Genomic DNA, 24,788 nt, shown 5'->3' with positions numbered 1-24,788 from the left:
CTCTCTTATATATATATATATATATATATATATATATATATATAAAATCAGGCAGTGGACTGTGCTAGAGACACCCACAGGGAAGATGCCCTTTCTGTACAACCATCCAGGTGTGGAGCTGCAGCCAGCACACCTGCGCATTCGTGTCCCACTGTACAGAAGAAGATAGGAGCTAGGAACAACAGCCTGGAATGGCCTGTGGGCACCTCAGGGGTGTAGAACCCAGCTGTACCTTCTGTGTCAGGCCTGTCATCCCAGCTACCTCGGTGGCCGAGGCTTCAGGAAGGAGTTGCAGGACAGTGGCCACAGAAGAGACGTCTCTTGCCTCTCCTGCCACCTTCTCTCCTTGGTTTGCAAACCACAGAGTTTTTCCAGCAAGACCCAAGCCGGGGACACTAGCAAGCCCTGGGGAGCTTTCCAAAGAGCAGCGAAGCATGCTGCACTGGATAAGGTCCCCACTGTTACGGGCTGTGACACTGAGACAGGTGCCTCACCTTAACCTCAAATGGGAATGAGTAAAGGCAGTGTCTCACGCTTCCTTCCATCTCTCTCTCTCTCTCTCTCTCTCTCTCTCTCTCTCTCTCTCTCTCTCTGTGTGTGTGTGTGTGTGTTTTTTTTCAAGACAGGGTTTCTCTGTGTAGCCTTCGCTGTCCTTGACTCGCTTTGTGGACCAGGCTGGTCTCGAACTTACAGCCATCCGCCTGCCTCTGCGTCCCAAGTGCTGGGATTAAAGGCGTGCACCACCACTACCCGGCCTCTCTCTCTTGCTCCCTCTCCTTTCCTTCCTCCTTTTTATTTTGCAGCCCTGAAGATTGACCCAGGGCCTTATGTTTGACAGCAAGTGCTCTACTCTGAGTCACACCCCCAGCACCGTCCCACCCCTTAAACTTTCTTGAGACTGGTTCTTACGGTGTTGCCCAGGTCAGCCTCGAACATCCTCTTGTAGCCCAGGCTGTCCTTGACTTGGAATCATCCCCACCAGCCTCCCCAGTAGCAGGGATGTCAGGCCAGTGACCTGAGGTCTGGTTCCCGCCACCCCCCCCCCCCCCGTCTGCTTCAAGGGTCACCGTGAAGATGACATGAGCGATTCCACATAAAGTGCTCAGAAAAGGTCAGGGCTTTGCACGTATGTGATCTTGGTTGCTACAGTGCCCTAGGCAGTGGAGAGAATTCCATCTCAGAAGAGACGGGGCCAAGATCAGGTTCAGACTCGGGACAGAGGAATGTTGAGTGGTCGGAATGAGGGCTGGGATGGAAGGTCCTACCGTGGCCCTGGAGTGATGGGCCCTCATAGAAAGTTCAGAGCAGACACTGAGGATGAGACCATCAGGGACCCTCAGAGTGGGCCGTGGGGAGCTGAAGCTAATTTATCACAATGGGGGCGGGGGGGGGGCGGGGGCGCAAACTCACGTACACCTTCTCGCAGACTCCTGGGCCAGCTGCAGCCTGTAGACCGAGAGGCGGTTGACACCTCCACACACACTGCCCCGCTCCCCCTTGCAGTCCATGTCACACTCTGCTTCGCTCACGTTGGCCGCCTGGATCTTGTGGCCACAGTAGCACTCAGCTCCGAACTCCAGCCCAGCGTACAGGTAACCCCTGTGGGAGGCTGCTGTGAGGCAGGGGGACACCACCGGAGAGACCCCAGGGGACAGGAAGACTCAGTGGGAGAAACCTCAGACCAGAGGACTGGACAGAGTCTCCAGGAGGCATGGAGACCAAGGAAAGAGCCCAGGAGTCATCGGAAAGGGACAAACGGGCTGGAAGGGCAGGGAGCCTGGAGGAGGAATGGGGGTCACACCTGCTCCAAAGGGCAGGGCAACCTCTCGAAGTAGGAGGGTCAGAGGGCCCAAGGCACTGGAGACTCAGAGACCTCTGGGGTCAGGGAGAACATCCTGGGGACACCCTCCAGCCCTCATCACTGGCTGATGTGTTGTATCAGCCATACTACCCTTTCATGCCCACATTAACACTCACACTCACACACACTCACACACATCCACACACTCACACATACACACTCACACACATCCACACACACACACTCACACACTCACACACACACATCCACAGATACTCATACACACACGTTAACTTGCACATACACATAAACACATTCACACACACACATCCACACACACACACATCCACACACACACACATCCACACACACACACACACACACATCCACACACACACACACACACATCCACACACACACACACACACATCCACACACACACACACACACATCCACACACACACACACATACACACACACACACACACATCCACACACACACACACATCCACACACACACACACACCACTCTGCCTCTCCCACACTCCTCCTTCACCTCTGAAGAACCCAATCTCTTCCCTCCAGGGAAGTCACCCAGGGTGACACCTCATTGCTAGGTCCCTTGGGAAGCACCGAGGGGAGGGGAAGGAAGTAGGGCGCTTGTATCCCTTTGGCAGGCTATAAAACCAAGCTCACATACCCAGCCAAGAAAAAAAAAATATTTCTTCCCTGAAAACAAAGCAAAACAAAATTCCATGAGCCGTGAGGAGATGCTATTTTTTCCTAGCTAAGGAATCCTTTCCTAAAAAGGCCATTCGGTGGACAGCAGTCTAAAAACGTGGGAGGAAGCCGCCAGCACTAGCTGAGAACGCGGGGAAGGGGGAGCCCTGTCAGCCCCCTGGCTACTGTGCTCCCAGAGACATGGGGGCTCCTTAGAAAGCAGCCTGGAAAAAAAAAAGTCTCTGGAGGAGATGCTGGTGGCTATGGCTTGTCTCCTGGATCCCTGGATCCCTATGCAGTAGTGCTGGGTGCATGGGCAGAGCCACCCATATCTGTGCCTGTGCGTGTCCTGGTGACTCAGCCTTACCCTGTCTGCCTGCTCTTCCTGGAAGATAAGGCAAGAGCAGCTGACATGACCAGCATCTTGGAACCTCACTTGCAGGACCTGCCTGCATGTCCCTGTCCCTCTAAGCTTCTTATCCATCCCTCGGGCCCCCCTCCCACAGCGGAACCCACTGGCAGAAATAAAATGTATGTCATCAATTCTAAAAGAAGAGATAAACCTGTAACTCAGAGCCAAAGGGATGAGAGACACCGTGCTAGGGAGAGCCCAAAGCTTCCAGCCAGGAAGGGACGTGTGTCCCAGCTGACTCCTGGCTCGGGAGAGCTGGGAGTCCACAGGGTGTTAGCAAACTGTTCTTTACCAGGTGAAGTTTAAAACCAGCCATGATGGCACAGGCCTGCAATCCCAGTGAGTCCAGAGCTGGAGGCAGGAGGATTGCAAAGACTTGTGGTCACACACTAACCAATTCTCAGAGACAATCAGCTGTCAGGACTGACCTCGCACATCAGCTGACCTCACACATCAGCTGACCTCACACAGCCAGCTGACCTCACACAGCCAGCTGACCTCACACAGCCAGTGACCTCACACATCAGCTGACCTCACACATCAGCTGACCTCACACAGCCAGTGACCTCACACATCAGCTGACCTCACACATCAGCTGACCTCACACATCAGCTGACCTCACACAGCCAGCTGACCTCACACATCAGCTGACCTCACACATCAGCTGACCTCACACATCAGCTGACCTCACACAGCCAGCTGACCTCACACATCAGCTGACCTCACACATCAGCTGACCTCACACATCAGCTGACCTCACACAGCCAGCTGACCTCACACATCAGCTGACCTCACACATCAGCTGACCTCACACATCAGCTGACCTCACACATCAGCTGACCTCACACATCAGCTGACCTCACACGCCATTCCTTATATGCTGCTCCTCGGCACAGTCCATATTGTCGCACAGCCACACTCCCACAGACCACATCACATGCATCCTTCTGCACACACATGCATGTGCACACATACGCAGACACACATATAAACAGACACATATGAACACACGTATGTGTGTACACGCATGCTTATGTGCACACACATGCATACACGCAAGTCAATCAATCTTGCAGTCCTTTTTTCTGCATCTCTTCTTCACCCTCTGACAAGGCAAGGCAAAGGACACTGTTTAAGGAACCCAGGGTGGAAAGGGTCAGAAGGGACACGTCTGGGGACATGGTGGCAGCAGCGGGGCAGGGGGCACTACCGTTCAGCACAGTTGTCCTGGCAACGGAAGACTGTCATCTTTTTGTAGTCGAAAAAGGACACACCTCGCAGGGCTCGGCTCTGGGTGTTGTCCAGGTAGCAGCCGATGTACTTGGCTGTAGGGAAACAGGAAACATCCGTAAGTCTAGCTGAGGATGCGGAAGGATGCGGGACGAGGCCCCTGTGACCCTTGGCTATGAGGATGCAGAAGGATACGGGATGGGATGAGGCCCCTGCGCCCCTGGCTGTGAGGATGCAGAAGGGTACGGGACGGGATGAGGCCCCTGCGCCCCTGGCTATGAGGATGCAGAAGGGTACGGGACGGGATGAGGCCCCTGTGCGCCCCTGGCTGTGTGGCTTTACCAAGTGTGTAACACCCGATTCCATCCTCAGGGCGCAAACACGAGATGGGAAATGCTGGGCCCTGGCCGATCAGGGTAAGGGGGACTAATGGGTGAGGTTGCGAGCCCCGGAGACACAGGGCATAGTATCTTGGCCAAGTCCAGAGGTTTCCTGGTGTCTCTGGACACTGGGGCCATACCCCGAGGCCAGAAGGAGCCCCACTTTACTCAGGATAAGGCCGATTTTAGTGGCCGTGGAAGGTCTGGTATCCCCTGCCCCTTGCTATGGCTGCCTCGAGGGTCTCACTGGACTTGGAAGGTTCAGGATCCAGGGCTCACTTCACGCTTACTTCCTGGCTCTGGTCGGAGGAGGGTAGATGGGCTAGCCTTCCCAAGGCTTCATTTCCCTTGCAGTGGGGATAAAAGCAGCAATCAATTTGCTGGGTTGGCCTGACTCACAGATGCCCCTATCGCATTGTCCTGTGTGTGCTAGGTACAAAGCTCTGAATAACAGAATAAGAATCTGGCCTTAGGGCTGGAGAGATGGCTCAGAGGTTAAGAGCCCTGGCTGCTCTTCCAAAGGTCCTGAGTTCAATTCCCAGCAACCTCATGGTTGCTCGCAACCATCTACAATGGGATTGGTGCCCTCTTCTGGCCAGCAGGTGTATATGCAGGCAGAACACTGTATACATAATAAATAAATAAATCTTTAAAAACAAACAAAAAAGAAAAAAGAAAGAAAGAAAGAAACTGCCATTCACTGGGCTGGGTAAAATACTTCACAGTTTGTCTCTTTGGGGGACTTGGGTGGATGTTTCTGTTCCAAGAGTCACTTCAGATGATATTTAAGAACCATGCATTTGCCGGGCGTGGTGGCGCACGCCTTTAATCCCAGCACTCGGGAGGCAGAGGCAGGCGGATCGCTGTGAGTTCGAAGCCAGCCTGGTCTACAAAGTGAGTCCAGGACAGTCAAGGCTTCACAGAGAAACCCTGTCTCAAAAAACAAAACAAAACAAAACAAAACAAAAGAACCATGCATTAACTCTGTGAATGCCCCCCTTTACTTGATGTCTTGCAGGAACTCACACCCAAAGACAGTGCCTGACAGTCTGTGTGGAAAAAAAAAATCCCTTATTTTTTTCTTAACATTCTCCCAGCATCTGGATGCAAGCTACGGTAAGTGCTTTACAGATACCACTTACCGCATCCTCAACAAGATTCTGTGAGAATCTCTGCTCTGTGGTACAGAGAGGTTGTGATCTGCTTAGGGTAACACAGCTTGTATAAACGAGACCAGAGTTGGACACACACACAGCCTGGCTCCAGACCGTTTGTTTGGATGCTTGTACACTGGGATCCTGTGCTTGTACCTGCCATCCTCCCATCCCTACAGAGCCCTCAAGAGGAGAGCCTCAGCTCAAAGCTGAATGAAGATTTGTATGCAGGTCTACAGGACCCACACTGGCTCTTTCTGTCCCTTCCCATGAAAGAGAAGGATCCAGCCATGTCCTGGCACTAAATGGCCTTCCCAGGGAGTGACCAGGAAAACCCGAATGCCATTTGACACCTCCCCTGCTTAGGAGGCTGCCCGGGGTAAAAGACAGAAGGTCCTCTCCCTGCCCTTGTGCCGGGGAGCAAGGCTTGCAGGAGGATGCTCCTCTGTGCATCGGCTGTAGTTGTCAGCTCTGCTGGGCACCAGCTGACATCCTGGCGACTTGGATTTTCTTCACACAACGGATGCGATGGGCTCCGCTGAGAAGAGTCTGGCTTTAAAGGGAACATTGCTGCCCCGGCCCCCATGAGCCCATCACTGGTGACATTTCTGGAGGTCATCATTCTGGAGGTGGCCTTTTGTTCTTGTTGAATAACCCAAATGCCTCCTGCTTCAGGCAAAATCTCAGCTGATAGGACACTGCAGGGCACAGGGCAGGGATGTTTCACTTTGGGCCTTTGCTAAAGGCCTGAGCATCTAAGGGTCGTGGGTTTCTGTTTATTTCTGTTTCATGTAAAACCAGGGCCTGACACATACTCAGTCAGCCATCTACCACAGAGCCACGCTCTCAGCCTTCCTGACTTCTTGAAACTCAAACTTCACAAACTTCTTTTTTTCAGGAACCCACTTTTAAGTATGCACGCATGCGCGTGTGCATGCATGAGCGTGTGAGTGTGCGCGTGTGCGTGTGCGTGCGTGTGTGTCCAGGTGCCTGCAAAGCCGGAACAGGGTTTGAATCCACTGGAGCTAGAGGAGACCTTGAGCTGCCTGATGTGGGTGCTAGGAGTGTCCCTCCCGTCCTCTGCAAGGGCAGCCCGTGCTCTGAACTCATCAGCCATCTCTCCAGCCCTCGCAGATTCACTTCAAAGACAGAAAAGCCAATTGCCAGGACATTAACATCCTCCCGCTGTTCGCTCCTGAGCACTGGGATCACAGACAGATCTTACCAGCCTCCTCACAAGGTTACCCCTGCCCAGTCAGGGTCAGCAGCACTGCCCACCCACCAGCCTGCTGCACAAGGCACAAGGTCCCAAGCTCTGAATCCTTACAGATTAAAGCTGGCAGTGCGACACACCTGTTTTCCCTGGCTCATGACACTGGCATCTTGTAAGACCAAAGATGCTAACAGTTACAGTCCCTTGTACCAAGTTCAGTGTGTGCAGGAGACCAGTAAGGAGAGGGGGTGCAGAGGGTGGGGGCGGGGTGAGAGAGGGGAGAGAATTAAGAAATGCTGAAGGCCAGGTGTCAGAGCCTTTGTGCATCCCGGTGGCATGGCAGGACAGATGGACAGTCTCTAGAACTCTGATGCAAAGCCCATCAACTTGCCCAATCCACCCACAAGGAGGACCTCAGAGCAAACCCAAGCCCAGGCCCATCCCCTCCAAAGAGACATTTTGGAGGCAGGACTCTGGAAGTTCCTCCACTCTAGCTCATACACTGGAGTGGAGGACCAGAGAGGGAGGGCGGGGTTGGGTCCTGTGTCCCTTCCCCCGCCCCCAAACCTGTACTTTTAGTTTGAAATGCTATGTGACCCACACACAGCCCTCCCCAGGCTGGCATTAAACAGATCTCCCACACAACAGGTATACAAATCTGTTGAAGAAACACCTGAGCCTCTGTTTCCTTATCTGTCAACAGAGGGGAGACAAACGGTCCTCTGGATATTTTGGATAAGGGTGTGTCACAAACCATTGCCCAGTGAAGCCAACATTAAGGCAGGACCTGGTGTTTACTCCCTGCCAGCTTATCTGGACCCCATCCTGGGAATCTCACGGCACTGCCAAGCTTGAACTCGGCCTTGTGACTGCCGGCTGCTGGACCCTCCGGGGCCTCTTTCCTAGCGTCTGTGCTCAAATCCTACTGCGGTGGCTGAACCTCTCAGAGGTTGGGGAGGTGAGGTATGTAAAACAGGAACCCAGTCACAGGCCACACAGGAGGGATTAATGGCTGAGTTCACACAACCCATCAGTGTCTCCAGGACCCCAGAGACTACTGAAATAGCTCTGGGACCCTGGCTGGCAATTTATCTCCAGCCCAGAGTTCAGCGGATGACAACCTCCTCTATTGCACCGAGTCCTCTTTTCATACTTTTTTCTTCTGTTATCATTAATCTTCGCATGGAAGTTCCGTCTCTCTGATGGAGGCCATTTGCTCAGAGGGTGGCTGAGCACAAGCAGGCTTGCATGCTTTCCTCTGTACTGTTCTGAACAGAGCTCCGAATACTGCGCACAAACCTCTACCTTCATTCATTCATTGGTTCCGTCCATCGGTGCCACACACTCTCACCAGTGTCCTTTTTTCCTCTCATTTGGTCACACAGCCATCTCTGTGTCTCTGTCTCTGTCTCTCTCTTTTGGTTTTTCGAGACAGGGTTTCTCTGTGTAGCCTCGGCTGTCCTGGACTCACTCTGTAGACCAGGCTGGCCCCAAAAATCACAGTGATCCGCCTGCCTCTGCCTCCCAAGTCCTGGGATTACAGGTGTGCGTCACCACCACCTGGCTACACGGTCATCTCTTACAAGGTCATCAACCCTGTTGGTCTGAGGCCACGCTCCAACATGTGATCCCTGAAGATGCTGTGCACCCAGGGATCTGACTTCTTGCCTGGTACCAGCTCCACCAGGTGCAGTTCTTCCCCCTGAGTCCTGCACGCGTATGATCCTTACAAATGCATTTTTCTTAGGAAGTTTTGAATTTTTCATTTATTTTTTTTTTTTATCTTTGGTCTGTGGTTGGCCGAATTCCAGGGTACGAATCCTCAGCTATGGAGAGCTGACCAAGTCTGATTCTCACAACCCACAGGGACATCGTCACACAGATCCACTGTCACAAAGGGCTATACTGCATGGCACGGAGCAGAAAAGAGCATTTGGTCGGACTTGGACGAGGCTATGTTCTAGAGCTGGACAAAGCTGAAATTGGGAGTCTCCTGGCAGAAGGAGACTCACACGTTGATTTACCCATCCCATCATCCATCCGGCCACAGCGGTGCACTTGGTGCTGTCCCAGGTGCTGACGGGTTGAGCTGGCCAAGGCTGGACTGTCCCTGCCCTCCTGGAGCACACATTGCAGAGAGTTGGCTGTACACGCAAGATGCCTTTGCACAGTGCTGTGTATGGCAGCAGAGTAAAGCTAGGGGGTGTGACTGTGACCAGGCACAGGGTGGAACTCGTAGGACGTGCTGAGAAGTGGTTACGGGAGGCAGGAGCTGAGTGGTGGCTCTGAGGAAGGGACGTGGGAGCCATGCAGATGTTGGGAGAGAGGACGTCAGCTGAAAGGACTGAGATCCTGGGCCAAAGAGAGCGTGGCACTCGATGAACAGTGAGTGAGAGGGATGGTACGGTACAGCGTGGGGGGGAATCTGAGACTGGTGGGAGTCACGTCACATCTCTTGAGAAAAATCCCTGAGTGTTCTGTGAGTGATCTCCTTGAGGCAAGGGCCTTGCATCTTTTCTCCCACTTGGCAAGATCCAGTGGGACTGACATACAGAATGACTACTGAGAAAAATACATGAGTCTTCTGTAGGTAATCTCCTTGAGGCGAGGCCCTTGGAGCTTTTCTTCCACTTGGCGAGATCCAGTGGGAATGAATGACTTACATCAATCCTTGAGAGATGGAGCCATGATTCCTGCTTATGACCCCCGCTTGTTTATTAAAGGTCAAGTAAAGACATGATTGGCCAAGACCTTTATAATAAAGATCCTTTAGTAGATGGTCTTTACATATTGATAAAATATTTGAGGAAGAAGAGGGGCTTAGAAAAGTCAACTACTTCTTCTAAGGACCTAATACATTAGAGTGAGAGATCAAAACGAAGAGAAGACGAGGCCCTGAAGGTCAATACCAAAGAGTTCATCCTTAGGTCAAGCTAACTTAACTTCAGGACAAGCTAGTAAATCAAAGTTTGTCACGCTCTTAAACGAAATTGGAAAGATTCATTCCCACCTTGGACAAGGAAGGAAATAGAATTGGACAATGAAAAACATGATAATTATTTTTGCTTAATGAGAAAGCTGTAATGGAGTAGGACCATATTGTATAATTACATAAAATTGGCTTATAAGATAACTTAATACATATTATAAATATATTGATTCAGATTACAACAAGATGTAAAAGTTATTCTGCTGTTAGAGGATTATTCTTGGATTTTAATTGTTTTTATTTTGAAACCGCATGTTTGCTTCCAGCCTGCACACAAACCAAACTGGTTATGCCTGGCTAGATATTATTGTTTGGTTTGCAATACTTAGGTATATTTAGTTATGACACCATCATTTGGATTGTAATATTATACTGCTTAGATATGGACAAAGGTCAATCACTAACTAGGAGGAAACAAGAGAAACTTAATACACATTGAGATTTTTGGATAATAATTAAAGGTTAGGGGGCTGGAGAGATGGCTCAGTGGTTAAGAGCACTGCCTGCTCTTCCAAAGGACCCGGGTTCAATTCCCAGCACCCACATGGCAGCTCACAACTGTCTGTAAATCTAAGATCTGACAACCTCACACCAATGCCCATAAATTGAATTTTTAAAAAAAGATAAAAAAAATAATTAAAGGTTAATCTGATACTGTATATGTGTAATGCTTCGAAATTCTGTATAAATAAAGGTGGCTCGAGCTATCCGGGACCACTCGCTCAAACTGCAACAAGTGGACAGAGTTTTCCTTTTTGCCGACTCCACATTTCCGTCCTGGGTTACCAAACTCGCCGGACACAGATGCCGGCATAAGACTTAAGATGGAGGCTAGGGAATGCTGGGGGCTTTCAAAGGACCAGATGGTGTTCGGAGTGGATAGCGTGGATAGAGCCAGCGATTTCTCTAACAGACCAGCCTTTTAGTGCTAAGAGATGGCCACTTCCAGAGCAGACCCCACGGGTAGTTCTTCAACATGGCAAACTGCCAGCTCTGTCCCAGGTGCATCGCCAGATCCCTGCGTGGTCCCTGTCTCAAGATTGCTTGGAAGGGGGCCATTGTTAGGCCCATGAAGCAGGTGTGGAAATCGAGGCACGGAAGGTCAAGCCATTGGCCGGGCCACACAGGTGGCTAAGGTGGGGCTGGAACCCTAGGCCAAAGCCTCCAGCTTGTTCTGTCTCCTTACCTCTCTGTGAGCCCTGGGCTCTCTCACAGGGCAGGAAGGTAAGAGGCTCTGGGACAGCCAGATCCGGGAGCACTTGAGGCCTAGGATAGGCCCCTTTATGAATTCTGTGCCTTGCAGAGGTGGGGAAAGGGCTTGATGCAGTGGCACACAGAGGCTTGTGGGAGCATTGCCCTCATTCTGCCGTCACTGGGTTTCCTGAACATCCTCCTGTTTTTATATCATGAGCCGTGGCTGTGGCAGGTTTCCCCAGCCCGCTGGTCACATGGTAGCGGCCAGTGGAGTCGGGGAATACCCTCAGAGAAAGTCAACCATCTGGGCAGATGGTGCTCACACTCCAGGCTATCCTGAAGCCAGCTGTGCAGCGCTGAGCCGGCATCTTTTGGTTTCCACATCTGGTTCTTGTTTGTTTTCAATTTATTTTTAATTTTTAACTATGTGTATGTGTATGTGTGGTAGTGGCTATGTGCCAGAGACCTAAAGTCCCCCTGGAGCTGGGGTCACAGGTAGGGCCCTCTGCAAGAGACTGTGTGACTGTGCGCTTAGCTGCTGAGCCATCTCTCCAGTCCCATTTGTTTGATTGTGAGACAGGGCCTCATAGCCTAGGCTGGCCTCCAATTCCCTATGTAACCTTCCTAGCGCTGGGATTACAGGTGTGCCCTGCCCTGCCTGGGCATCATATATACCAGGGCACCGCTCTATCGACTGAGCTGCACCCCCAAGCCCCCCACATCTGTTAAACAGGCACCAGCTCCTCTACAGCCCGTTCAAGCCTGTGGCATGTGCTAGTGATCAAAATCCTTTTGGGTGTAAAATGCTTAGAGAATGCAACAAGGCAACGGAATCTACCCAGGGAGGTGCCAATGTCTGGAGCATCGGTTGCCAGGACAGGGAGCTCCCGGACCGGTAGGGGAACTTTTTGGCGTGGGCATAGCTTCACTTTGCTAAGGGGCTGTCATTAATCCTGGGCGACTGGCATCTTTCCACACACCCCGCCCCCCGCCCTTTGAGATGGAGTCTCATTATATAGCCTAGGCTAGCCTCTCATTACATAGCCTAGGCTAGCCTCTCATTACATAGCCTAGGCTAGCCTCCACCTCCGCCTCCCAGGGCAGGATTGTTGGTATGCAGCATACTGCCCAGGTGCCTCCCTGTCTTTACAACAGGAAGGGTAGCAACTCTGTTTAAGTGTCAAATGCTCACTGCAGACCCAGGGACATTCAGAGTCCTGGAAACACTGATGTTGGAGTTTTTGTGTTTAACAAGCAGTGGTAAAGGGCTCAGGGATTTTAAGCTCAGGCTAATTGAAGGGCTGTGTGACTTGTTCATTATAGGTGATAGTGCAAATTTCCTACATTCACGTGTGCCTGGAGCACTGAGATCAGTTGCTGGCTTTTGTTTGTTTGTTTTTGTTTTTGAACAGGGTTTCTCTGTGTAGCCTTGGCTGTCCTTGGCTTTGTAGACCAGGCTGGCCTCGAACTCACAATGATCCGCCTGCCTCTGCCTCCCGAGTGCTGGGAATAAAGGCGTGCGCTACCACGCCCCGACCAGTTGCTGGCTTTTACTTCTACTTCTGTGTTCTCTGTTTTCCTCCTTCCCTCAGTCCCTCCAGGCACTTACCTCTCTCTTCCTCCTTTTCCTTCTCCTTCTCCCGGACAGCCCTCCCTTTGAGGGCCCGGCTCCAGGTTCCTCCGTAGTCGCCCAATTTGGCTCTCTCGCTGGTGTCCTTGGCCTTGAGTGAGGGTCCGTACCTGCGTGCGATGCTGGAGGCCTCCCCGGTGTCCCGGAAACCTCTGCCTTGGTGCAAGTCGCCCAGTAAAGGCAGCTCGGCTCCTTCTGCTGGGCTCCCCGCTGCGGAACTGGCCTGGCTTTGGGGCACAGCGGGTTGGCCCACAAAGCCCGAATGCAGGAAGACTAGGCTCCCGGCGGTCAGGTAGACAGCCAACAGAGTAAAGAAGCGCACGGGCTTCCTGCGGAAATATCGGAAACACCGCTGGAACTTGAACCAGAGCTTGGCCATAGCCAGATCATTCCGGACTGGCTCAGGGCTGGCTGGGCTGATGACTGGGAAGGGGCGTGGAGGGCGTGGCTTCCCGGAGCTTGGTACTCTGGTCCCTCCACAGAGGAGACCCTGTAGCTGGAAAGCAAGCCAGCACCTGGCTGAGTCCAGAGAGGATGAGGACAGGGGTTGCTGGCGTCCGGAGGTTAAGTTGAGTTGCCTGGGGCCAAGAAAGAGGACCAATAGGAGGCGGTCCCTTTCTCCCCCATCTTGTTCCTGCCTCCAGAGTCGGGTGAAAGAATTCTGATGACCGGGGATTGGGGGAAGGAGCCACGCAGGTACAGGTCACTCAGGCTCCTTCTCCAGCCCCTTGGGATGTTGAGCCTGATTAGTGCACTGAGGGCTTTGGTGCGGGCCTCTCCTGCAGCTCCAACGGGAGGCCAGGCTGTGTGCCACCTTCTGGGGACATGAGCTGGAAGGCCTCCATCTGGTCAAGCTTCAGGGCAGTGGGCTACCACCTGCAAAACAGCAGTAGACACAGGCGTGAGGGCCCCCCACCAAAGCCCAGGACGTGAAGACTCCTGAGCAACCGCAAGGGGGTGTGCCAAGGCCCAGAGAGGGCTGGAAGCCAACTGCAGCAGTAGGGACCACCTTTGAGAGCAAGGCTGCGTGGGCTCCAGGGTTATAAGTATGTGTGTGTGTGTGTGTGTGTGTGTGTGTGTGTGTGTGTGTGTGTGTGTGTGTATGCGTGCACGGGCACGAGGGCATGCGCACAGGAGGCCAGAGGTCAATGTTGAGTAACTTCTTCAGTCACCTTTCCCCTTATGGTTTTTTTGGGGGGGAGGTGGTTGTTTTGTTTTTCGAGACAGGGTCTCTCTGTGTAGCCTTGGCTGTCCTAGACTCACTTTGTAGACCAGGCTGGCATCAAATTCACAGCGATCCGCCTGCCTCTGCCTCCCGAGTGCTGGGATTAAAGCATGGGCCACCACCGCGCCTGGCTCCCCTTTGTGTGTTTTGGCAACAGTGTCTGGCTCCGAGAGCTCCAGGTATCCTCCTGCCTCTGCCCTCCCAGTACCGAGGATCTGAACCCAGGGCCCCATGTGTACGCGGTCAATTGTTTGTCTCCCCAGCCCCAGGCATCTCTCCCCTCCTCGCTCATTTCAAACACAGTTGAGTCTTTATGAAGAAGCTGCCAGCAGGCCAGGCCCAAGCTGCTTGCTCCTCCCTTTCTAGACAAGCGTTGCATGTATTAGTCAAATGCTCATGGGTTTGTGGGGTCCCCTAAGTCCAAAGGAATCCTCAGAGACTTTGCGGAGCCCTGAATTCACTCATCTCACTCCTCCCGCCCCGCCCCCCCGCCCTGCAGCCCCGCCCCCCCGCCCTGCAGCCCCGCCCCTGCCCGGCCCCTAGGGGTATTTAAGGAGACCAGCTGTGCTCCAGCCAGAGCTGAGATGCAGAGGTAAAAACACACTTCCCGAGGGCTTCTGTTCTATTGCAGAGATCACATCTGCGGCCATCATCGCTGCCTTGAGGGGAAATGGGGAGTGAGGGAAGCAGGCTCAGTAGGCAACACATCCACGTGATCATATCTGCCTCCAGGTGGTCAGCTCCGTGCCCAGGCTCTTCTATATGGATCGTCTCACCTGGTCGCCCCTGTCTCACAGGTTAGGGCACCAAGGGCTTCGAGGATGTGGCGGGGTGGCGGGGTGGTGTGGGGTGGGGGTGGGGGTGAGCATCACAATTTAAAAACACAGGGGTTCTGGTTTGGGTTTTGTCTTTTTTGTGGTGGTGTTTTTCTTTCTGTTTGTTTTTTGCTTTAGATAGGGTCTCATGTAGCCCAGGCTAGTCTCAACTTGCTCTGTAGCTGAGGCTAGCCACGAACTCATGTTCTTCCTGTTTCTGCCTCCCACGTGCTGAGATGACAAGTAGGTACCACCATCTTGCTTGGCCAGACCACAGCTCTTACCCTTGTTAACTCTGCCTCTTCCCACACACCCTGACGATTCAGAGACAGCCACAAAGCAAGAGAATCTCTGTTTCCACCGCTATGCAGCTACTTCCCCTGGTCGGGGCTTCTCTGGGGAGGATCTGGTTAAGAATTCCAGTTCCCCTGGGTTCCCAACTAGCATCTCTGCTGTCACAAGGTGGCCTCAGAGAGTGCTCATGGGCACATAAAGTTGAGAACTCCTGTCTGGGCCATTTGCCAGAAGGAAAACCAAGATGAGGGTTAACTGTGGGGCAGTGCTGTTTCACACGACCAGCAGCAGGGGGCGACAGGATGCTCTCAGCCAATGCATTTCTCAATCCGCCTCTGGGACAGCCCCTTAAGCCACACAGAAGCATGGGAATTTCACGGAGGTCCTGGTGGTGTCTGCCACCCACTCCTTCAGAAACTCAGAACCACTGTTCAGGCATGTGTAACTGATAATTGAGCAAAGCACAAAACCCCATGCACTTGTGGCGCCAAATGTCCGTTTGTCCATCCGTCCCCTTCAACCTCTGCACAGCCATTAATTTATCCACCCATCCATCTTTGCCTTCATCTGTCAGTCCGTCATTTTCCTTCAGTCCACCTACCCATCCATCCGTCCGTCTGCTCAGTCAGGCACTATTCGTCTTTCCAGTCACATAAAACAGGGCTAGGGAGACAGCTCAGCACGTAAAGGCGGTCGCCACCAAACCAAGTTCAGTTCCAGAGAACCCACATGATGGTGAGAGAGAACTGACTCCTGGAAGTTGTCCACTGACCTCCATGTGCAAGCGCGCATGCAGGCGCGCACACACACAGAGATAAATAGTAAATAATAAATGTAATTTTTAAAATGTAAATATGTTCATTCTGACTGTATGTGCTAGGAACACAGACTAAATGGTTTATGTTCTGTTTTCAGAGGATTTTTAGTCAACCAAGGAAGAAAGCAGCTACAGAGTTGCTGTATCAGCTAGACAAAGCCCAGGGTAGGGGCATGGACCTCATGGCACAGAACAGCAACTCACATTAACAATGTTTAACAAGCACTTACACACACCACTCCACACTCACACACTCATACACTCACATGTACACACTTGTACATTCACACACATTTACACAACACACTCACATGCACATTTATGCACATCCACACAAAAACACACAACACACTCACATGCATATTCACACACATGCACACTCACACACATTCACACAAGCACACCCGCACACACAACATACTCACATGCACATTCACACACACATGCATACTCACAGACACATACACACGCAAGCACACACATTCATACACATGCACTTTGCACAACACACTAACACAAAAGCACACTCACGCTCTGATTTAATTCTCACCAGGACCCTGTGACATTCTGCATGCTCGTAATGAGCTGAGGCCCGCTTATCAGAGAGACTGATGAACTCTTCCTGAGATGCACAGCTGGTACAAGGTGGCTGGGCCGAGTGCACCCAGGATCCCAGGAACCGGGCTTGTGCCTCTTGCTTTAGGGTGATAACTTCAAGGGCACCACGATCCCAGATTTGGGCTCACAATGTCAGGAGATTTGAGGGCCCTGCTGTGTCCCTGGAACATGGGGAACCTGCTGCACTGGAGGGGCTACAACTGCCTCAGGAAAGAGATCAAACAGGGCTTCCCCAGGGAGCAGCCTTTGACCCTGAAGGTCTAGGAAAAGTAGATACTGTCTAGGTGGAGGGCACCTGAGGAAGAGCCAGGACGGGAGGCAGAACACAGTGGGCAGAGGCAGAGCACAGAGTGCCACGGCCCTGCTCCTAGCACTGGGGTCTCATGACCAATACATTTAACACGCCCCCTACCCCCACATCCTGCTTTTTGAGGCAGTGTCTCATGTAGCCCAGGCTGCCTCAAACTCACCATGTAGCCAAAGATGACCCAGAGCTCCTGATCTTCCTGCCTCTGCCTCTCAAGCAAGTGCCGGGGTTAGAGGAAGGCCCCACTCCTGGCCTAAGCCAACCTCGCTGTATTCCCAGCCCACCCTACGCTTTAGGAAGAACTCCTTGAAGCTGGTGCCTTGTGGGAGCCCATGTACTTCACACTTATGTGCCATGGAGAAAGGAAGCCGGGAGTCACATTGGAACTCTGAGGACCCCTGAGCGCCCCCCCACCCCCGCCCACCTCCACTCCACCGTCCTGTGCACCTACAACACTGCTGCTTGGCTCAGCAGATCCATGGATCTTTAGGTTAGAGTGTGGGCCCTGGCCAGCAGCCCACCTGGGTTCATTTCACTGGGAGAGACACCTCTGTTTCCACCAGCCTCAGTCTCCCCGACTCTCCTCCCCCCTGCCCTGCTTACATTGTTGGAGGGCTGAATGAGACTGTAGGACGATGGAAGACACTCGAGGCTGGTCCCACTTGTCGGCCTCCCCCAGGCTCCTATGAGCAACCGGGAATCTATTTTCCACATGGGCGAGGAACGTACCATTGGTCCCTGCAACCATTCCCTTGCTGCCGATGTTCCTGGGTCTGGCTCTTTGGCTGTTCCCTCCGTGTTCTGAACATCTTTCTCTGAAGTGGTCGCCAAGTGGGCGTGTGGGGACATCTAGGGGTGGGGCAGGAGGCTCAAGGAAGAGAGGCAGAGAGCAAGGGCCGTGCTACCCCACCTTCAGGAGGCTGGGCTGGTGCAAATGAGAACTTCCTACCTACGCCTTCCTCCCAGGGCTGGGAGGAGAAGGCCCCTGCAATCTGAGCCCCACAGGACACCCTTAGTCCCAGTACCTGTGTACAGTAGGCTCCCAGGCCTTTCGCTGTGGCAGGGGTGAGGGGAAGTCGCTTCTTTCCTCACCCCAGGGCTTAACTTAAAATCAAGGTTTTTGTACCAAGGGCCAATGCACTCAGGTAATAATAGCCTTGGGGCTGGAAATTTGGGGCTCTAATGGGGGCGGCATGTTGTGTAATTCGTCAGGGTGAGCCTGGGTAGAGAAACCTCGCCAAGTCACAGGGCCTTGTCCTCAGAGGAACCTAAATACTTCTCTGCCTGCTGGAGCTGCCAGCCCTCCCCCACTGAGCAGCGTTCCCTAAGACTTGGTCTCCGGGCCCCTTCTTCCTCCCTCTCACAGACAAAAATCCCACCCCAAAGAGGACAGGAGGCTTAGTTGGCCATTTTGTTGAACACCTACTTTATCCGAGGCGCCATGTTTAAAGGGCTTACAAACACACCCCACAGTTTTCTTTCTCCATCCACAGCCTTGGCATCGGCTTCAGCAAGCCCTTTCCTCTTTCTGTCCCTTTTCGCACAGGTCACACCTGGGGACTCTATCGCGTTGATGTCTCCTCGGCAGTTACAGGGTTTGAACCTCCCTGGGCTGTATTTTTCTCTAAGGTGAGTCACTCATGGAGGACGGCTCTCATGCTCCTGCTTTTCACTGCAGGAGACCCTGAGTCTCAGTGTCTTCTGTAAAATTCCTTACTGGGCATGAACAGGGCTTGGGTCAGCGTCCCCAACAGGAGCCCCCAAGTGACCAACACCAAAAACAACTCAGGGGATGACCTGTCAGTCAAGTAAGAGACGGATGCTGGCTTGGCTGGGGTGGGGCTGGGGCGGGGCTGGCTCCTCCTCCAGGTTCTTGAGGGAGACAGGAAGGAAGCTTAGAGGCTGGGGAGAGGCTGAGCCTCCCTTTCCTACACCTCAGAGTCAGACCTGGGGGTGGGTGGGTGGGTGGGTGGGGAGCAGATTACACAGGTCCAAGGACCAACTAAACCTATGGCCAAAGTTTGCCCAAGAAAAAGCTGTTGAGAAACCTGCCTGGCAAGAGCTGCCGGCTTCCTGGTGCTGGAGGAGAGCCCATCCGGGTCATGTCTGTTGTCATCTCCCACAGACCGCTGGGAGACGAAAGGCAGAGGAGAGGAGTGTGGCTCCCAGGAGGAGTTGCTGTCCAGTCCAGACAGGCTCGTCTGGCAGATCCACAACGTGCACCATCTCTTGGTTTCATCTCATTTTGCATTTAGAGCTTAATTTAATCTGGTATTACAGTGTGTGTGTGTGCATGTGCAAGCAAGCCTCAAACTCCCTAAGTACCTGAGGATGGCCTTGCACACCTGATCCCCCTGCCTCCGCCTCTTGGGTGCTGGGTCACGGGCGTGGCCCCCATGAAGCTCAGCTTTGTCCCATCTTTCCTTTAATTCGGTGCAGCACTAGACAGAGGAGCCAAGGACCCAGAATCTCAGCTCTCTTCATAGCTTACCCCAAACCTCCAAATGGATACACTTCCCTTTGCCAGCTTCTGCTCCACAGCTTCTTTAAAATCTAGGGAAACTGAGGCAGGGCACTCGAGGGTCTCATAAGTGCCTGGCTGTCCAAAGATGAAGCAAGTATCAGTCCTCAGTGAGAAGGAGAAAGTAGATGAACAGAAGGGGGGGCGGACACTGAGTCAGGAGCTAAACCTTGGGCCTTGATGCTTCCAGGAACTTGGACACTGACCTCAGTGCACGGCAGCGGGCACAGTGTAAGGGCTCAGGGAATCACTGCCACCCTCGGCCTTCAGAGCGCAGTAGCCTAAATCTAACATTTTCCTCCATCTGCTGCAGCTGCTGTTACTGGGGAAATGTGGGGAGCCCCCGCTCAAGGGCCGTATGTTACCAGGGAAACCGGGTCCCTATTGGATTCTTAGTATTATTAATAAAGGAATTTTAAAAAACAGACTCAAGAGGAAGCTGGAGGACAATTAGTGTCTGAGAGAAAAGCGGCAGGGCGGGCAAGCTGTGAATCCTGGCAGCTGCCCGGAAGCGGGTGATGGGGGGGGGCATGTCCTTTTAAGTTAGGATCCAAGAAAGCCAACAGGTCCAGTAACAGAGTACAAGCCTTACATGGCAGACGAAGGTTAGGGACAGCTTCAGAGAAAGCGTGAGAAAGCCCAGTGCATCTGGGAATGAAGGCCCAGGCTTTAACTGGTATCTGAAAGCAGAGAAAGAGGGAAAACAAAAAGTTCTACTTTTTCAGAGTTAGGGTGCCTCATGGGAGAAGCCTTGCAAGTGTCTGCAAGCGTCCCCACTACAGGAGGGACTTCTGGGACAGGGAAGTGAATGATGTCATTAGGGGATAATTACTCTTCCCTCTGTGGCTCAAAGTCTGTGTGGGAGGGGTCTATCCCCAACGGCCTCCTAGCCAGCAGACTATCTACGCTGTGGTGTTTCCAGGGACTCGCCCATGGGAGCTGAAATCTGATGATGTACCTCCAGACAGGGGAACAGGAGTCTGCACTGAGAAGGACACACACTGCGTGGTCCCAACCATGAGGCATTCCGGGAAAGACGGTGCCATGGACACAGCAACAGCACGGGTGTTACCTGCGGGTGGGGTCGGGGTGGGGTGGGGTAGGGGTGGGGGTGGACTGGTGGAGCTCAGGACTCAGTCCTGCAGGTGCTGTAATGCACACACACACACACACACACACACACACACGTCAGTCACACTATGTCCAGAACCATAGAACGCATGACCCCTGAACACATCCGTGGAGCCCGTGATACCAAGAGTAGCCTCTAACCCTATGGAGGAAGCATATGCAGAGGACCGCAGGCCTGACCAGCGGATCTGAATGCCACTGGTGTTGACACCTTTTGCACATTACGGCAACCATGGTTGGCAGTGGTTCACTGCGCATTTCAGACGCCTGGGAGACTAGAGTTTGAGGTCCTAACACAGAGAGATGACAAGTGTCCTGGGCAATAGATGAACCAGTTTCTCTGACCACCTCTTCACATATCTCACACATGGATTGGAACATCACCCCATGTCCTGTAACACACACACACACACACACACACACACACACACACACTATTATTTTAACAGCAATTAAAAGTATTCGCAATAGTTTCATTATTTTCCAGGAAAGGATGGTCACATGCTGGCCAACTCTGGGCTGAGAAGGTTAAGAGATGCTGTGGAGCAGGACAGACAGAGAGGACAAGGCAGGAAGTAGTGCTCTGTCCAGCAGTTCTGGTGACCCGGCTGAGACACAGTCCCCATCTGCAGTCCTGTCCACCAGGCAGCTGGCTGCCTTTTGCAGCCCTGGAGCGCTCCCTTCCCCAAGAGAGAGCTGTGCAAAGCAGGGCCCTGGGCCACTATCATTAAGCCATCTGGAGTCATCGCTCTCCTACAGGCGCTGCTGTGTCGCAGGTCAATTAGCGCTCATTTGCATAGGCATCCTTAATAGGCTGCTAATTGTCAGGGGGATAATGGATGGTTGTGTTCGTGGGCAGAATGTTTATCCAGGGGCCAGACCTCGTGGGGGGTGACAGAGCTGGGAGGAAGGGAGAGGGGACCTAGAGGCCAGAGGAGGGAAGGATGGAGCCAGTTCTGCAGTGCTGAGCCAGCAGCATCGTGTGGAGTCTGAGCTTCCCAGTGCTCAAGTGTGCTTCTTCAGGCCGCTCTATTAGAATAACTGGAAAGCACACTTACCAAGGGGAAAGCCACATGGGCCCAGAAGGACCCTCTGGGGGAGGTCTGTGAGCGGAGAACTCAGGAGCAGGTCCCCAGCAGAGGGATGCCATGCAGCTCTGGGACAGAAGGGGGCTTTGCCTCAAGCTGTCCCCTAACCTGTGGCCAGTTATGCCCCTGCTTCTAAAGGTAGACCCCACAGGGTGGAGGAGGGAGGTCCTAAGACCTGGGCGAGTCTGCGTGATGCCCCACACAGCTGCCCCACACAGAGCCAGGAGGCACATTCCTTTCTTGGTGGGGCTCAGGCCTGTGGCCGCAAAGCTCAGGGCATTCGGTGTAGCCTTTTGAAGAACACAGCTACAGACGGGTGTCCGCAAAGGCAGCTGACAGGGGTTGGGGACTACCAAGGACTGTCACTCAACCTCTAGAGCTTACACCATCCTCTAGTCGGCTGTACCGCCCTCGGAGCAAGGAGCACGGAGCAGGATAGGCAGCTGAGATGTATCACCCAGCAAAGTGGCATCCTCTAGCAAAAGGGGAAACTGAGGCTTAGAGAATCCAGAAGGAAACAGCTTCTGTCCCTGTGAGATGCCTGTTACAGGCTGGGACAGGACAGAAGGAAGTGTCCAGTGGTGTCAGCTGTCACAGTTGTCCCAGAGGGCAAGGTTCTCCTAGGAACCAGCCAGGACTGGCCGGATAGTTTACACATGGAAGACTCAGAGAGCCTACCAGAGTGACCCAAGGTCACCCAGCCAGGCCAGAACGGAGCTAGCTCCAGAAACTGCCACCCTGGGTCCACACTGCTTCTGTTCAGCTCCTTCTAACCACAGTCACCAGCAAACTGCCGATTGTTGACACACCCGGTTAGACTCTAATTCGGGAACGGTGACTACTTCCGCTAGAAATTCTTCTAAGTTCAGAGAGGAATTTTCCACCCAGGATCATCTCTGACCCAGGCTCATGTCCCAGCCAGAGAGTATGTGCGGAGGAAGGAACCTCTGCCCTCTACCCCCACCCTGCCCCACGCCCCCTGCCTGCCCTCCCTTCCCCCCACACCCCCTGACTGCCCTCAAGGCCATGTAGACCTACATCTGCCCCATGACGGCTTCTCCAGAGGATGACAGATGAGAAAGCCAGTCTATTGATGGAAGTGGAGCCAGCAAGCATCAGGACGCTGCTCAGACCCAGGCTTGTGGCATTGCAGAACCTTCTGCCCACTGCTGACCTGGGGCATCCGGTCTGAGCGGGGAGCATGGTGACTGAGATCCCTTGGACTCAGGGAACCTTTCTCCTTTGTGTGTTCAGAGCCCTGGCAGGAAATGGGGGCTTCCCAGAAGGCGCAGAGGTCCCTGTCCCTTGGGAATCATCATCATCATCATCGTGGTCATCAGTGGCTAGAAGGGTTCTGTGACACAATGCCCCACCCCCCACCCCCATCCCGGGGACAACCACAGGCAGAAAGAGACTGACCCCTCACTGTGCCCCTCCCCCCGGGGCAACCATCTAGCCGAGCCCCTCATGGCGCACTCCATGCCTGCCCTTCTCCCAGGCCAGCGCAGACATATACCTCGCTATCTCACACCACCCTTCCCCTTTGCTGGCACAGGCTGGAGTCTTGAACCCTACTCACACAAGAGGATCAGCAGCTGTTGCCATTCGCCCCAGAAACCTGGTTAGTGCTGGAAGAAGCTGCAAACTAGATTGTTTTAGCTCTAGGGAGTTTAAAGTGAAACTCCCGCTGAAGCCTGAAGCCCCCGGGCCAAGTTCCTGCTCCTCCTCCGCCCTGGCTGGTGTCACCCTGAGCTGTTTTCAGCACCACAGGATGGCCAGCCGCACCAAACAGGGATGTAGCTGAAGGCACCGTTTCCAATCTGCCCTGGAGAACGAGCTTAGGCAAAGACATTACTCTAAGGCTCACCCCTCAATTCACACAGCTTCTACCTGGCTTTCTATCACTGACTATTTTGCGGTTCAGTGCTAGGGGTCCTATTTGCAGGACCTCGTCCTGGGGTGGCCAGAGTCTACTGATTGGCAGTGGGAATCTCTGATTGGGACACCTGGATTCTGGTTCCTTCTATGTGGAGGTCAAAGCTCCCCGGGGCGTCAGTCTCGCTCCAGTGCCTTCCAGAGACTGGGAGAAAGACACACCCATGAATTATATATTTCTGGTCATCTCCAAATTGCTCAGCAATTACAGAACACCACAGTGGCCACAGGGGGCAGGAGCTTCCCTGTAGGCTGAGACATAGCTGGCCAGCAAGGACCTCACCGGTCAGGGGCTGGGCTGGGGAGTGAGTTTATGTTTGTTTGTTTTTTCTACACCACGTTATGCTTTGAAAAATACAAGGAAGGTGTGTGAGGGTTCCTTAAAATGACTTGATATTATTTATTATTTAGTGTGTACGCTTTGTGTCAGAGCACACACGTGGACATGGGCGGGGGGTCACAGGAGACCTTTCACCCCTGTGGTTTCTGGGGATGAAAGTCAGACCTTCAGGTTTGGCATCAAACGCCCTTAGCAGCTAACCCATCTTGCCAGCCACTGCATGAGCTTTGTTGCCAGTTAGACAGAAGTGTGACTCCTGGCTCTGACACGAGGCAGCACAAAGGACACGGGGGTCATTTAAGGCATCAGTGCTGTAGGTTTTTGTGTGTAACACAGGATGAGCATACTGGTCCCATCCCAGCTCCCTGGTCCTTGAGAGGGCTAGGTGACATATGGGTGCAAAATGCTTATCGGGGCCAGGCACCTTGTGTGTGTGTGTGTGTGTGTGTGTGTTGGGGGAGGTGGGGAGGAGGGACCTGGTACCTTGCCTGGACTGCAGGAAGTAACCCACACAGCCATTTCCAAGTGTGATAGCCCATGGCTACCCGATAGCCACATAGCCCACGTAGCCCACGTAGCACAGAGAGAGGTAGAGCTGGGTCAGAAGTGAGGCATGGAGGAGGCTCCTACTTATCACTCAGACTAGCTGGGAGGGGGAAAAAAAAAGGCACCCAGTTCCAGCCCTAGCATTAATAGGCCGCTGCTGAACATGTTTTAAATTTAAATTTAGACAAACGTCCCCCCACACAAACGTTCATCGCCCACACACCCCCAAGAATATATCCACCCAGTGAAGGGGAACTGTCTGTGTGGTTACATCCCAAGGGGTGAGGGAACAGGGAGAGCCGGGGTGCGCGGGAGGCACCTGGGGACAGGGAAGTGCCTCTCTGTTGGTGGCATTAGAGGCTCCTGCCAGAAGCAGTGGATGGGGGGGATCTGCCCCCCCAGGGTTGAGTCAATAAAATGGAAGGCCA

At 53.1% G+C, this 24,788-nt stretch overlaps 1 protein-coding gene and 1 long non-coding RNA gene across 4 annotated transcripts in view; one reads left to right on the top strand and one right to left on the bottom strand.

Annotated features, from left to right (window-relative positions):
• WSCD2 (WSC domain containing 2) overlaps positions 1 to 24,788 on the bottom strand; it is an 89,320-nt gene that overhangs the window by 24,983 nt on the left and 39,549 nt on the right. For all 3 annotated transcript variants that reach the window (XM_084762192.1, XM_084762191.1, XM_084762190.1), the window contains exons 2-4: positions 12,703 to 13,599; positions 4,144 to 4,258; positions 1,415 to 1,599 (exon numbers count right to left, since the gene is read on the bottom strand). In XM_084762192.1, the coding sequence (XP_084618318.1) occupies positions 1,415 to 1,599; positions 4,144 to 4,258; positions 12,703 to 13,102 (700 nt within the window). In that variant the 5' untranslated portion in view covers positions 13,103 to 13,599. The remainder of the gene's footprint in view (positions 1 to 1,414; positions 1,600 to 4,143; positions 4,259 to 12,702; positions 13,600 to 24,788) is intronic.
• On the top strand, positions 14,547 to 20,379 carry LOC311586240. Its single transcript, XR_014775489.1, has 3 exons — positions 14,547 to 14,745; positions 18,346 to 18,428; positions 20,243 to 20,379. It is a non-coding gene; the product is annotated as an uncharacterized lncRNA (long non-coding RNA).

Source organism: Acomys minous, assembly GCF_964271855.1.
Source record: "Acomys minous genome assembly, chromosome: 16".
Lineage (NCBI taxonomy): Eukaryota > Metazoa > Chordata > Mammalia > Rodentia > Muridae > Acomys > Acomys minous.
This window is presented reverse-complemented; position numbering and strand designations above follow the sequence as displayed.